Genomic DNA, 15696 nt, shown 5'->3' with positions numbered 1-15696 from the left:
TCCTCCGCAGGGGACCCTGCCGCCTCCAGCGCAGATCCTTGTGGACTCGCCCAGCTCCTCCAGCACTTTTTAAGGGTTTTTGATTTCTGTGAATGATTCACCGAACAGAGCCTTGCCCTTAGTAAATGTTCAACAGATGTTTAATTACTAGTATCACACAGCTAGTTAGCAGCTAGTTAGCGGCCTCTTGTGCCTATTTCAAGGCCAAGGCTATTTCCATCACACCAGTTGCACAGGTTACTTTGTAATGTAGGTTTTAACAGATACTGTTATAACTTCCATGTTAGCAATGTCCCACAATAGCTGGTTTCCCGCCCCCCCCCCAGGCATGTGGAAGTTGACAGGCTAAGGATGGAACTCCTGTCCCAGCTGTAACCAGAGCCACAGCAGTGACAATGCCAGATCCTTAATCTGCTGAGCCAGTAGCGTCCTCCTAGTGGTTTTTTCCTAATGAAAGTTGTATGTTAATTAAATCACAGTAACTATTTTTTTTTAAATGCAATAGTGGCATCTTACGCTGAAAGTTAAAAATGATACCATAGTCCACTTTATCTTGTATTTTTTCTATATTATGGTTTCTCCACTAGAGACATTCTTTTTATCAATTTTTTTTTTTTTTTGTCTTTTGTCTTTTTGTCTGTTGTTGTTGCTATTTCTTGGGCCGCTCCCGCGGCATATGGAGGTTCCCAGGCTAGGGGTTGAATTGGAGCTGTAGCCACCGGCCTACGCCAGAGCCACAGCAACGCGGGATCCAAGCCGCGTCTTCGACCTGCACCACAGCTCACGGCAACGCCGGATCGTTAACCCACTGAGCAAGGGCAGGGACCGAACCCGCAACCTCATGGTTCCTAGTCGGATTCGTTAACCACTGCGCCACGACGGGAACTCCTTTTTATCAATTTGATCTTTTCCTTGAGTTACTTCCGTATTTGCCTGTTTTGCACCAGCTGGACCTTCACCCCTGGAGGTACAATGTTTCTCTTCTTTTTCACTCTCCCATTGCCTGGTACATGTTAATGGACCATGGTTGACTCACTGTATAGATGTCCAGGTTGGGGCCAAGCTGAGCACAGAATTTCCTCTTGAGGGCAGTCATTTCTTCTCGCTTCTACTGGTTGCAAAAATTAAAGTTGTAAGCAAGACTGACATTTATTTAAAGCTATAATCAAGGTGCCCTGGCCGCCCTCGGTGCTTCCCTGAAGGGTAAAGACGTGAATAGGAGACGTGAACCCATAAGCCAGGCAGACAAGAGAGTGCGAGCTGATGGCCATGGCCACAGCCACGCTAGCCCTGCACCGAGACCTGGGCCTAAAACAGGTGACTCAGTAGCTTTGGATGAACCAGGCCGGCAGGAACCTTGGAGTTCTCCCAACCCAATGTCTCACAAGCCAGTGTGCAGGGAGGCGTGTTAAATGTGATTTCTGATACCACAGGTCTGAGACAGGCCAGGAGATGTGCATTTTACCAGGACCCCCGGATGATTGAGTGCTGGTGAAAACAACTCTCAAAGGGTAGTCAGGACTCTGGAAGCCCCTCAGACACCTCAAGGGCAAGTGGGGACAGAGCTATGTCCATGGTCCAGTAAGACATGATTTGCTGCCTTCTTCTCATTCTTTTTTAAGTGTACAGTGGGTTGTTTCCAGAGGCTACATCACAGGTGACACAGAACAGGTGAAATTTAGAGGCAGATGTAAGAATCCGGGGCCTCTTAAGCTGTAGAAGCAGGACATTAGAGAGATCCACAAACAATACCTACCACTCCTCTCACTGTATTTCCTTTCATTTCGGGAAATTGTTATTTGGAAGTTTCTCCGTTTTATTTATTTATTTATTATTTGTCTTTTTAGGGCCACACCCATGGCATATAGAGATTCCCAGGCTAGGGGCTGAATAAGAGCTGTAGCCACTGGCCTACACCACAGCCACAGCATCTCAGGATCCAAGCCGTGTCTGCGATCTATACCACAGCTCACCACAACACTGAATCCCCAAGCCACTGAGCAAGCCCAGGGATCGAACCTGAATCTTCATGGACACTAGTAGGATTCTTTTCCACTGACCCACAACAGAAATTCCCAGGTTTAATTTTAATTCTCATTTTATTTTTAAAATTTTTTGGTCTTTTTTAGGGCGGCATCTGTGGCATATGGAAGTTCCCAGACTATGGGTTGAATCGGAGCTACTACTGCCAGCCTACACCAATCACAGGAGCACCAGATCCAAGCTTCATCTGCCACTTACACCACAGCTCACAGCAACGCCGGATCCTTAACCTACTGAGTGAGGCCAGGGATCGAACCCTCATGGGTTCGTTACCACTGAGCCACGACAGGAACTCCCAGTTTTAATTTTTAAAATGATGAATATTAATCTGAGTTCTTTGGTGATGCAGCCAGTTAAGGATCCTCTGCTTAAGGGGCCACTTCTCTGGCTCTGATTCCTCCTCAGGTGCAGTTTTGATCCCTGGGCAAATGAAATAAAATGATAAATAGGCATAACTCACATAAACAAAAGCCCTTTGGGTTCTCAATAATTTTTAAGAGTGGAAAGGGGTCCTGGAATTCCCTTTGTGGTACAACGGGCCCATCGTGTCTTGGGAGCCCTGGGTGCAGGGTCAATCCCCAGCCTGGCACAGTGGTTTAAGGATCTGTCATTGCTGCCGCTTTGGCTTCAGTTGTAACTGCAGCTTTGATCTGATCTCTGGCCCAGCAACTCCATATGCTGCGGGGCAGTCAAAAAAGGAAAAAAAACCAAAAACAAAACCAAAAGCCCCGTTCTGGCCCAACTCACTTTTTATTTTATTTGGCCATGCCCACAGCATGCCAAAGATCCCGGACCAGAGATGGAACCCACGCCACAGCAGTTATCAGAGCCACTGCAGTGACAATCCTGGATCCTTAACCCACTGAGCCACCAGGGAACTCCCTGACTCCCATTTTAGGGATGAGGAGATGGGCTCCGAGAGCTGAGACTTGCTGAGTCACGTAGAGACAGACACTAGGACTACCCTGCAGGATGGACTGGACACTCCCCAAGGCCCCCTCAATAAAACCTGGGATTGGGAGACAGCCTCAGTGGTCAGATAGCACATGGTCCCAGAAGTTGGAGCAAATGTCTTCTCAAAAGATCTGGAATGTCTTTCTTGGAAGCTACTTGCTGGAGAGGGAAAGCAATGGGTTTTGGTATCACACTGACCTTTGTTGGCTCTGGTTCCTTTTTTTTCCTGGTTGTGCAATTGGGGCAAGTCATCAAACCTCAGAGCTTCCTCATGTGTAACATCTCACAGGCAGCTCTAGCGTTAAACAAAACAAACAGGACTTGTGTCTGGTAGTTAGTATTCATCTACCTTTTCTATGAAAAGGACTTAGAACGGAGAGACCTGGAAAATAGGACTGAATCAAAAAATTTCTCCCAGCTTCTTTGTAATTCTGGGGAAAACACCTTTTCAGCTTCTTGCAAAGCTCCTAAAAGCGTTCCTATAGCTCAAGGTCAGGAGGTCAGAAAATGGTCCATTACTTGAATTGTCTGTTGAAGAAAAAATTCCCACCTGACAGTGACACGCCCATGCATCTCACACTATCTATCGTCCTGATCCAAACACATCATCCAGGAGTCTTCTCTTTTTTTTAAATTTTTGGCTGCACCCACAGCTTGGGGAAGTTCCCAGGTCAGGGATTAAACCTGAGCCACGGCAGCATCCCTAGGGGCTACAGTGACAATGCCAGGTCCCTGACCCACTGTGCCACCAGGGAACTCCCCCCCTTCCCCATAGTTATTACCTTTATTCTACACCCCTTTAAGTTAACAGCATATGCTATGAAAAATGCTTCTTTCTCCCTAGAGCATCTCAACACAATGTCTGGGAACATGGGCTCAGTCTGAGCTCGGTCCAGAGGGCTAACCAATGTGACTAACTTAGCTGGATGATGAAATGGCCCTTTCTCTGCTAGATCTCCAGCCCAGGTGTTACTTTACTTTTAAATACAAGCACTACGGCCTTTTTTTTTTTTTTTTTTTTTTTTTTTTTTTTTTTTTTTTTACCATCACACTTGCAGCTTATGGAAATTCCCAGGCTGGGGTTTGAATTGGAGCTGCAGCTGAGGCCTACACCTCAGCCACAGCAACACTGGATCTGAGCCACATCTGTGACTTACACTGCAGCTTGCGGCAATACCGGGATCCTTAACACACTGAGCGAGGCCGGGGATCGAACCCACATCCTCACAGAGACAATGTGGGGTCCTTAACCCACTGAGCCGCAACAGGAACTCCACTGCAGTCTTTTTTTCACAGCACACAACAGTGTGAGACAGGGCTTACCTACCTCTGTCCTCTTCCCCTAGGCTATGTTCCAGACACCGAATTACTTTCTGATCCCAGAACAAGGCCCCCGTTGCTATTTTGCCTGCTCTTGATCTTGTTGCCTCCTACTGCCTTGCAGACCTGGCTCCCAGGCTCAAGACACGGTGCTTGTGACTGCCTGATCTCCTTTCCATCTCCTTCATTGTCCCATCAGTCCCGGGGGACAAGGTCTTTGTCTATCTTGTTACTAAGTATATTGCTGTCACCTTCCTAGGCCTTACACATAACCAATGGCCGAGAACTCCTGCTACTGAATGACAGTTTTAGAAGAGGGGCGCCATTCAAGCCAGTGAGTCTAGGATGGTCCTTGTTTACACCTGTCTTCTTGCATAGTTGTTCTAATAGCAATTGCCTCTTTTTTTTTCTTTTTGCTTTTTAGGGCTGCACTAGTGGCATGGAGGTTCCCAGGCTAGGGGTCAAATTGGAGCTACAACTGCTGGCCTACACCACAGCCACAACAATGTGGGATCTGAGCTGCATTTGTGGTCTACACCACAGCTCACGGCAATGCCAGATCCTTAACCCACTGAGTGAGGCCAGGGATCGAACCTATGTTCTAGTCGTGTTTGCTATCTGCTAAGCCATGATGGGAACTCCTATAGCTCCATCTTGTTGCTCTTCCTTTTTTCTACTACTGTCATGTATTTTTAAAAATCTGTATCGGAAACGCAATAGCACATGTAATAATTACTAGTTCAAACGTGGCATGCAGTGGCTCGATGTGGAATCTCAGTTCCCGGGCCAGGGATTGAACCTGGGCTGCAGCAATGAAAGCACTGAATCCTAACCACTAGACCACCAGGGAACCCCTGAACAATCTTAGATTTTTTTGTCCTTTTTTTTTTTTTTTTAAATTTTAGGGCTGCATCCGTGACATATGGAGGTTCCCAGGCTAGGAGTCAAATTGGAACTGTAGCCACTGGCCTACGACACAGCCACAGCAATGCCAGATCTGAGCTGTGTTTGTGACCTACACCATAGCTCACGGCAATGTCGGATCCTTAACCCACTGAGGCCAGGTATCAAGCGTGCGTGTGTCCTCATGGATGCTAGTCAGATTCGTTACTGCTGAGCCACGCTGGGAACTCCAAATTTCCTTTTTTTTTTTTTTTTTTTTTAAATTAAGATTAAACAAGGTCCTGCTGTATAGCACAGGGAACTATATCCAATCTCCTGGGATAGACCATGATGGAAAATAATACTTAGGATTTCCTGTTAGGGTGCAGCAGAAATGAATCCGACTAGGAACCATGAGGTTGCAGGTTTGATCCCTGGCCTCGCTCAGTGGGTTAAGGATCCGGTGTTGTTGTGAGCTGTGGTGTAGCAGCAGACGCGGCTCAGATCTGGCGTTGCTGTGGCTGTGGTGTAGGCCAGCAGCTGCAGCTCTGATTTGGCTCCTAGCCTGGGAACCTCCATATGCTGTGGGTGCGGCCCTAAAAGGACAGAAAAGACAAGGGGGAAAAAAAAAAAAAGGGCAAACAGTCGGGAGCCTGCCCACACTGCTGGCGTCCTCCAGGGACACAGTCTGCACGCTCCAAGACGGCAAGGACACCTCCTGTGTGTCCTGCTTCCTTCCCCGTATCAAAATAAGCTAATGTCTAGGAAAGTTCCTTGCAAACTTCAAGTGCTGTACAATTTAAGATACCATTTTAAGTTTTTTCCTTTCTCTTTTTCTTTCTTTTTTTCTTTCTTTCTCTCTCTCTCTCTCTCTCTCTTTCTTTCTTTCTTTTTAGGGCTGCACCCATGGCTTATGGAAGTTCCCAGGCTAGGGGTCAAATTGGACCTACAGCCACTGGCCTACGCCACAGCCACAGCAACTCGGGATCCGAGCCGCATCTGCGACCTAAACCACAGCTCTCAGCAACGCCGAATCCTTAACCCATTGAGTGAGGCCAGGGACTGAACCCTCATCCTCTTGGATACTGCTGATCCACAATGGGCACTTCCACCATGGTTGGTATTATCTTATGTGAAACAAGGATCTCAGCTCAGGGAAGCTGACTTTCTCAGCTAATTAGTAGCAGAACTGAACTTTAATTCAAGTCTACTAGGGCCGATCCCAGCACCCTTTCCCCATCAGATTAGCGGGCCATCATCATGCAAAGTCAGAAACCAGGTGTATCTGTAGGTCAGAGATGTCTGGTTGACTTTAAGTGGAAAGCTAAATTGAAATTAACTTTCAATGACTTGTGGAGAACAAGCAGCACTTGTAAAGATTTTACAGGTAGAACTTTACACACACAATTGCTTTCCTCAAGACAGCCTTGGTCCTTTTTCATAACTAGCAACTTTTTTGCAACTATTTCCTTTTTCTGCAAGCCTTCCTTACAAGGAAAGCCTACTATCAGATTCTGTTGCAGGAACGAATTGATTGCTCTAGTCTGAGATTTGGCAAGGGAGAAATTATGCTGAGTCAATGTGACTAAACATCTGGACACACCCGAGTTACTACTGCATAGCATCATTTTAGGCAAACATGTTTATCTCATCAAACTATTAATAATTTTTTCTTCTATTACTAATGATACATCTACACAGCCTTCCCACTGCTTTGTTAAGCTGCTAACAACTAGCAAAAACCACTGCTTCCCAGCAGGGTTGGAAAACTACAGCAAATAGGCTTAAGGAGAGCAGGACTGGAACAAAGGTAGGTCCCTCAGAGAAGAGCAGGGTACAGCCAGGGCTGGCTGGGGCCAGGGCTTCATGCTGACATTTAGTTTTTAGAAAATCCTCAAATGTTTGGCTCATAATGCTTAAATCAACTCCCTTTAGTAGTTACCTTAACCACTTTTTGCCTTGCCCTAATTCCCCAAATCCCAGATCAAAGCCTGGGCAGGAATTCTACAAAAACAACCCTTCTCTGCAAACCTCCCAAGGTCAAATGCTTTGTTTGACTTACATAAGCGGATGTGTAAGGAAAGTACGAGTTGGGGCAGTTTTGAAAATCCCAGCTCAGCCGCTCACTTGCTGTATAATTCCTGCAGCTGAACGCAAACGGCTAATGGCCCACGCGAGGGAGAAAGAACGAGCACTTTTGAAAAATCCCAGAGGATATGTGCTCTAAAGCCAGAGTGTGAGCCTGTGAGGTGTTCAGAAACACTGAAGATTTAGGACTGTGCAGAGACCAGAAGTTTCTAAGGGAGAATAGAAAAATCGCACCTGATGAAAAGTGGAATGACCAGTAGGCAGGTGTAAAAGTAATGCATTAAATAAAGGGGTCCAGTTCCACGGGACCTCCGGATGCTCCATAGCATCGGCTTTGTGAGAGCCGTGGTGACTGTGCGACTCAGATGAGGCTTACGTGTAGGGGACAGTCCACTTTGCAAACCCTAGGGCGGTTTAAAGGAAAAGTCCAGTAGAACTCAGGAAGACAGGGCCTAGAGTTGACTGCCCAGTCCCAGGAGGGCCTGGGCATGGTCTGGGGGGCTGCCCACAAGCTCTGCACGGCCTCCTAGTTTGCAGATGAACTGCTCCTGGGACCCGGGATCCACCTCCCTTCTTGTGCCGGGTCCACCCCCACCAGCCACCAAAGGCAGCTCTCCAGCCACCTCTCTGTACTGGTCTCATCCCGTCATCGGCTTTTCTCTTCTGGTTCATTCCTGCTCATCCATAGACACACATGCTGGGCTCTCTGCTTCCTCTAAAATAAAACCCTTGGGGAAGGTCCCCTGTGGTGCAGCGGGTTAAGGATCTGGTGTTGCCGAAGCTGTGGCGAAGGTTGAGGTGGCAGCGTGAGTTCGATCCCTGGCCCAGGGACTTCCACATGCCAAGGGTGTGGCAAAAACAAACATAAAAACCTTGCCCTGACCCCATGGGCCTCCTCCTCCTCCCCTAGAAATTTGACAGAACTCCCTGTACTATTCTTTCAACTTCTTCTCCTCCCACTTGCCCTGGCACCTGCTCTGGTTAGGCTTTCTTCAGCACCACCACTCAGGAATGCTCTCTCTGGAGTTCTTGTTGTGGCTCAGGGGTAAGGTACCCGACTAGGATCCATGAGGACGTGGTGGGTTCGATTCCTGGCCTTGCTCAGCAGGTTAAGGATCCGGTGTTGCCGCGAGCTGTGGTGTCGGTCGCAGATGCGGCTCAGATCCTGCATTGCAGTCAGCTGTGGTGTAGGCCGGCAGCTATAGCACCAATTGGACCCCTAGCCTGGGAACCCTTCACATGCCACGGGTGTGGCCCTAAAAAGCAAAAGAAATGCGGGGTCTCCGGCTCCATTCCAGGCCTCCTCAGCCATATTTGCACCTAGTAAGATCTGCAGGGGAGTTGGCTGCACATTAAACTTCAAGAAGCACTGCTCCTGATGCTCCGATTCTGAGGTTTGCTCTCAGGAATTCTGCTCATCTGCAGACGGAGCCACAGCCTTCAAAGTCTTGCAAGTGAAACCTGGATCTCCCGCCTGCCGTATTCTCAGTGAGGGCGCGCGCTGGCTCCTGCAAGCTCCCCAGGCCTCTCTGTTGCCAAAGCCTGTGGTTGCAGCTCAGTTCTTATTTTAACCGGTCAGCTGCATGGACTTGGCCATCACTTCCTTGTCCCCAAACACCTCCTGAAGTCTGCAAAGGCCACCCTGTGTTCAGGCCCCTCTCCCGGTCTCTGCGGGCCGTCCTGTCTCCTGACTGCCCAGGCCCACAGCCCTTGGTTCTCACTGGCCGCTCCCTCCCCGCTCTCCTCACCTCTCGCCTTCATTGTTCCCTTCCTGAGACAGCTCCCCAGTGGGCCTCTAGTCCCAGTCTTTGCCCCTGAACCCAGCGAGTGCATCCCCTACCTCGGTCTCTCAGGGAACGTGGCCAAAACCGGGCTCTTCGGTCAGGAGCTCCTGTGCCTGCTCTCCCCGTCTTCTTCCTCTGAGGGAACCACAAGTGTCCTTTTGGCGCTGGCACATAGCCTCAGAGTTACCTTTCCCTCTTTTTTTTTTTCAGGCTGCACCTGCAGCACAGGGAAATTCCCAGGCTAGGGGTCAAATCGGAGCTGAAGCCACCGGCCTATATCACAGCCACAGCAACCCTGGATCCTTAACCCACTGAGTGGGGCCAGGGATTGAACCCGTGTCCTCCTAGATACTAGTTGAGTTCTTAACCCACTGAGCCACAACAGGAACTCCTACCTTTTCTTTTTCTTTACATGCAGTCCCTCAGCAAACTGTTAGTTCCAACAAACATGCCCTGAATCTATGAAAAAGATGTGGTGCATCTACAGAATGGACTATTACTCAGCCATAAAAAGAACGAAGTAATGCTATTTGCAGCAACGTGGATACAACTAGAGATTCTCATACTAAGTGAAGTGAGTCAAAGATAAAGACAAATATCATATGCTGTCACTTACATGTGGAATCTAAAATATGGCACAAATGAACCTATTTACAGAACAGAAACAGATTCACAGATGTGGGGAACAGACATGTGGGAGGGGGAGGGGGAGCGGATGGACTGGGAGTTGGGGGTTGGTCGATGCAAATTATTACCTTCAAAATGAATGGGCAATGGGGTCCTAAGTGTGTGGCAGAGGAAACTATGTCCAGTCTCTTGGGAGAAACCATGATGGGGGACGAGGTGAGAAAAAGAAGGTGTACATTTGTATGTCTGGGTCACTTTGCTCTTCAGCAGAAATTGGCACAATATTGTAAATCAATTACCCGTTAAAAAAAAAAAAAAAGTGTTGGAGTTCCCGTCCTGGTGTAGCGGAAACGAATCTGAGTAGGGACCGTGAGGTTGCAAGTTCGATCCCTGGCCTCACTTAGTGGGTTGAGGATCCAGCGTTGCTGTGAGCTGTGGTGTAGGTTGCAGATGCGGCTTGGATCTGGAATGGCTGTGGCTGTGGTGTAGGCCGGCGACTACAGCTCTGATTGGACCCCTAGCCTGGGAACCTCCATATGCCGTGGGAGTGGCCCTAAAAAGAAAAGAAAAGAAAAAGTGTCCTGAATCTGATCATCTCTCCCCAGCTTGACTGCCCTTACCTCAGGCCAAGCCGCTATCCTTTGCCTGCAACACCGGGAACAACAATCTCCTATTTTGCCTCCCTTCTTCTGCTTGTCCTCACCCACACACTCACAGGCTGTTTTCCACCCTGCAGTCAGAATGGTCTTTTAAAAACACAAATGAGATCACGGGACTTATCTTCTCAAAATCCCCCCTTGGTTCCTATTTCACTCTAATGAAATGAGTTCCCTAAGCCCTGAAGTCCACCTGCTCCCTGGCTGCTTTCTTGCTCCACAGCGGCCTCCTTGCTATCTGGGGGCCTGCCGAGGACAATGCTGCCTTAGGTACTTACTTTCTCTGCCCGGAGACCGCTACGCCCAGGGATTTGCACGGCTTACCCGTTCTTCACTCAGGAGTCCACACAAATGTCACCTCCCCAAAGAGGCCTTCCCTGACCACACAATCTAAAGAGACGCTTTCTTCCCATGCCTTCTCCTCTTTTACTCAGTTTTATTTTGCTGTGACATGATGAATTTGCGGAACGAAGATCTTCCCTCCCTGGAACGGGAGGCCCACATGGGCAACTGGCTGGTTCCGTCTGCTGCTCAACTGTCAGCATCCAAACACACACTGGGAGAAGGAGGTGCTGGGCAGGTGTTGACCCAATCGCTGCTTTTTGTTGCTTCTCCCTCCCTGCTTCCATTTCTCCCCAAATACCCAGCGCAGTGTCCCTGCTCCTCCTCTGCTCGCCACAGGAACCTGTTAAACTGACACAATGAGGTTGCAACCCCTCCTCCACCCACCTACCACCACACTACAGAATCATTGGTAGGGACATAAAGAGCGGCCTCTGGAGGAAAAAAGACAGATCTCCCAGCTGAAATAGCCCGTTCCAGACTTGGGAGGAGAGTACTTACAAAGAAACAGCAGCACATTAGTTATATAGTAACTGTGGTTTTGAATTATCAGAAAGGAACGTGTAGGTCATAGCATCGTGACATTTGCCCCAGAAAAGGAGTATGCAAGAATAAATGCACGTCAAGAGCGCTCTGATGCACTGGCTGTACCTTTATTATGTTTAGCTCGTTCACTAAGAGTTCCGCGATGCAAGGTTACCACACACAGGTAGATAATGTCCGCATTGCACATCTAAGGCTATACAGCAAAAGAACCAGAATTAGTACAAATACGAGAACTATATTTACATACTGTATACTCAAGCTCCAAACATCAGAGAGTATTTACATAATAAAACATGAAAATGAAAACCTGAAATTAATAATGTACATCGTTGCTAAATGTGCTCAACTCCGTCACTGGGGAGAGATCAGTTTGCAAAGTCTTGGTTCAAAAAGGCCACTTATGCTTCATGGTTTTGTTGTAGTGCACGAGGGTGGTGACGAGAGACTCGAAATCTCAACGGACAAATACTTTAGAGCCACAAGGTCTAGGACGACTCGTGAGAAGGCAGATGGACTCCTCAGGTGAATGATGCCAGGGTATATGCTGCATGAAAACAACGAACTCGAAGACATGAAAAAAACACATGACAGCTAGGGTTTGGCAAGAGACCAACCTCAGCTCCAGCTTTCCACCTGAACACAGGCCAGTCTGGCTGTGAGTTTTTAACATGAAATTTGAATCAACTCTAATTTCTTCCTTCAAATGATTAGAGGCTTTCCTAAGATTTTATGGGGCTCCAATACAAGTTTCATAAATGGCCTTTTGAACAACAGCAGCAGATAATCTCTCAGCTGACACTTGCACTTAGTAAGGAAGCACAAATCTATACATTCCCGCTGCGCAGTCAGGGTCTGGGCGAATCATCACTGGCTGGGGGGACATGGCGGTGCATCAAGTTAGAGTCCTGGTTAAAATACATTCAGCAAACCTTCTGAGAGCAGCAGCAAAATTAGTCTCTTTAAAGAGCAGGTTAACAATCACATTTTAAAAAGGGAATCAAAAGGAAAAATGGAGGACCGAGTCAAACGAGAAACGAACAAGCCCTGATACTGTCCAGGAGAACCGGAGTGGAGCCCGGACGAGGGAAGGCCGAGTACCAACAGGGGCCACACGCTAGGTCACCCTTGCTTTTCCAGTTCAATGTGCAATTAATTACAGCTGCATAAATATACAAATACCTTACAAAATTAAATATCCTTGTAAATTAGATAAGAAGCAGCAGGCGACAAAGTCTTTGCTTTGATACATGTGCCAGGAGAAATCATTTTATTTTAGGTACCAACAGATCTTCCCCAATTAATCAATGATTTAATTGATTCCTTATCTGAGAAGAGCTGGAAAACCCCACTGAAAATATGAATTGTTGTGTAAGTTCTAGGCAGGCCTGAAGGGAAGAAAAAGTAGTGGTTTCTTGGGAAAAATCATTTCCCTCACCTACATCACCTTATAAAAATGCACTGGAATTCAAGTGCCTGCCCAGCTGCCAGAGGCAGCCCTTACCTGCGCCTGTGGCTGTGTGCACGGGCTGACCGGCCCTGCAGAGCCTAGCCTGAGAGCTGGCTGACCCCCAGGCTGGCGCAGAGACAGGAGGGCATGAGCACTGGTCGGTGGCAGTCGTGAGGCCATGTTCTGCTTTGGCAGGAAAGAGGAGGACAGCGGGGGGTGGGGGGGTACTTTTAACTAGCACTCCTTTCTCCTTCATTTATGTAACAATGTTCCTTCTTGCTTTATTTTTAGTTTTCTTTTTGTTTAAAGGAGTGCTTTAGGGGGAAAAAAAAGAAAACAAACAATCCCTCAAAAGGTGCTTTCCTTAAAGGTTTGAGTTCTTTCAACTTTCCTGCCACTATGGCTTCAGCAAAAACCTCATCAATTATTCCTGTCATAAATTTCCTCTGAGAGCTTCGGAGTCTGAAAAGGGAACATCAATCTTGAAACTGTCCCAGCTCCAACCTGAAAACGGGCCCTTTGAGAAAGGGGCCCCATGGGGCTGCCTGTGCTGTGAGCCCCGCAGAGGCCCTGCTTCCTTGCAGGGTCCTCTCCCGGAGATGTTACAGACATCCAGTCGGCCTGTTCTCGTACCTGACACCTCCAAAGCAAAGACTTTCCAAGCCAGGTCTGTTTAAGTTAGAAGAAAAAAGTCCTTTCAGTGTATTACATGATTTTACTCTCTGTCAGCTCCCCCCCACCCTTTTGTCACAGACACGGAGCCTCCTACCAGACTTTGCAACAGCAGCAGCATCCGTGGTTTAATTCTAAAAGTAACCTTCATCTCCCTGACATGAGATTTAATTTTGGCCCAGGAAGCTGTCTCTAGACACAGATCCTGGATCTGAGTAGACACCAGGAGGGCATATGCCATGTCCATTAGACAGGAAACCTCTAACTACATCAAAGTCTCATCTACCACTTAGAAAACCAACAACATTAGAGCTAGTGACCTATGTTTTAAGGAGAGAAAGAAGGTTAAAAAAAATCGACTATAGAGTTGTTATTGATCATTTTTCAGATCCGGTCACAACCTCTGATTTCCAGTCTGTCTTTGTGAGGCTCTCCGAGACTCACTCTTCCTCCTCGCTGATGAACGGAGCCAGGTGAGCCCAGCCAGGAAGCCAGAAGCAGGGTCTGGGTGAGGACGAGCCTGCTCAGCAACCATTCTGCAGAGCCCTTCCCCTCGCTGCCAGAGAGTTAGCAACCTCGAGGCCGAGGACCCTCAGTCCCCACAAAGTGGAGTGAGCAGAAACTTTCCTGGATGCCCGAGGGACGGTCCAACAGAGGTGTGCGCGAGGGGGTGAAGGAGGGCAAAGAACACCCCCGAGTCAGGAGCAAAATGACTGGAGGAAGTGGACGCCTTCTTCCTGGGCCATTCCTGCACAACTTCCTGCAGCTGAGAAAAGCGGCATCTTCCATCATGGCCTCTGCGGGCAGGTGACCCTGTGGTCAGAGAAGGTGACTATGGGTTGTGAGCGTCTTCCTTTCTCCTCCGGCTGTATTTCCACACTTGGTGGAGACAACCAAGGCGTGGAGGCCAGGCAGATGCGGAGAACTACACGTGGGGCCCGGGTTCAGGTGGACCCTCTTCTCTGCCCCAGGTGTCCTTCTGCTTTTAGTGGTGGAAGGAAGTCCGTTACGGTCCTGGGATCCAGAAAGAAAGCCTGCCATGTTTGCTTATTTACGAGCATAGGGAAGACAAGCATCACTGAAAATGACCACTGGATTCAGAGGGAGACTCCAGGTTTATACTTAAGAGCTATTTTTCTTTGATCAAAGGGTGCTACAATCCTCCCAAGGTCACTCCCCAGCATTATCATCATTATCCTGATGACAAGGACCATCACGCTCATCACCAGGACGTGAAACACCCCCTCCCTGTGGGATGTTTGTGTAGGACATCCCGGCACTAATTACAACTGTACCCCTGTCGTCGCTGATGCCAAGAACAGAACTGAGCAACAGAGAAGAGGTTCCTCCCAGTGGAGACCAAAGGCTCAGGGGAGCCCTGCCGGAGGAAGGGCAAGCATCCTACGGACCACCCGCTGGCACGGCCCGCCGCCCAGGCCCACGGTCCTTTCAAATCTGCCGGCAATATCACCGGCTCTTCTCTTCTCACAAGGTCAACAGCAGCCACTGTCCCAAACCTGCTAAACGAAAATTACATAACTACGTTCTATATAAGCCCCAATTTCAGCGAATTATACCTGTCCCATTTCTAAGCTCATGACAACCGTTTCCCTGGATAGAAAATGCAGGGATTAGCAATGGCAAAAAGAGACAGCAGGAACAAAGGTAAGTTTTTTCCTCTCAGGTTCTAAAAAGAGCAGATGTCTCCTCCTTTAGTCTCTAAACCACCCAAGACAAACATCACAAATAGAGAAAAGAAAAAAGTATTATTTTGCCTTGAAAAACAGAGATATCCATAGACAGCAGTACCGATAGAAGAGGTGGTCATAATGGGGACCAGGCACACAAAAGGAAGCCAAAATACGCCACGAAATAATGTGGAGAGTCACTGGATCCCCGCTGGGTTTTGTTTTTTCGTGTTTTTTTTTTCCCCCTTTTGTTAGGCCACATGCTTCTAACAAGATTCTCAGCACGGGAGAAAGGAAAAGAGTACAGAGCGATGGGGTGGGGACGGGAGCGCTGGACAGAGGGCTGGACGAGGAGAGACAAGCCGCTCAGCCGCAGGGTCACACACAAGTGTAACTGTTAAGAATCACAGAAAGAAATGAGAGAAAACACTTTCTTTATCTCTCGAAGGCGAGCGAGGGTGCTCGGCAGTCACTCAGTACTTGGGTTGGCTTGGGCATCTGCGGGAGAGTTTTGACCTGTGGGCGACAAAGCGATTGGAGAATCAGAGACAGCAGGACTGGAGAACTGGATCCAGATGTCGTCCGTCCCATCCTGCCCCGCAGGCCCAGGTCTCTGGGCCCCTGAACAAACAGGCCAGCCTGGGGTT

The 15696-nt window shown here is 48.3% G+C and overlaps 1 protein-coding gene and 1 non-coding gene across 13 annotated transcripts in view; both read right to left on the bottom strand.

Moving 5' to 3' along the window:
• Positions 5096-5167, bottom strand: TRNAE-UUC. The gene has a single exon. It is a non-coding gene; the product is annotated as a tRNA-Glu (tRNA).
• The window catches only part of KIF1B (kinesin family member 1B), a 168322-nt gene continuing 163954 nt past the window's right edge, over positions 11329-15696 (bottom strand). For 6 of the 12 annotated variants that reach the window (XM_021095318.1, XM_021095315.1, XM_021095320.1 and 3 more), the window contains one exon: positions 12185-15565. In XM_021095318.1, the coding sequence (XP_020950977.1) occupies positions 15523-15565 (43 nt within the window). In that variant the 3' untranslated portion in view covers positions 12185-15522. Of the gene's footprint in view, positions 15566-15696 lie in introns of all 12 variants that reach the window. The other 6 variants (XM_021095324.1, XM_021095323.1, XM_021095321.1 and 3 more) reach the window with 4 other exon arrangements.

Source organism: Sus scrofa, chromosome 6 (genome assembly GCF_000003025.6).
Source record: "Sus scrofa isolate TJ Tabasco breed Duroc chromosome 6, Sscrofa11.1, whole genome shotgun sequence".
Classification (NCBI taxonomy): domain Eukaryota; kingdom Metazoa; phylum Chordata; class Mammalia; order Artiodactyla; family Suidae; genus Sus; species Sus scrofa.
This window is presented reverse-complemented; position numbering and strand designations above follow the sequence as displayed.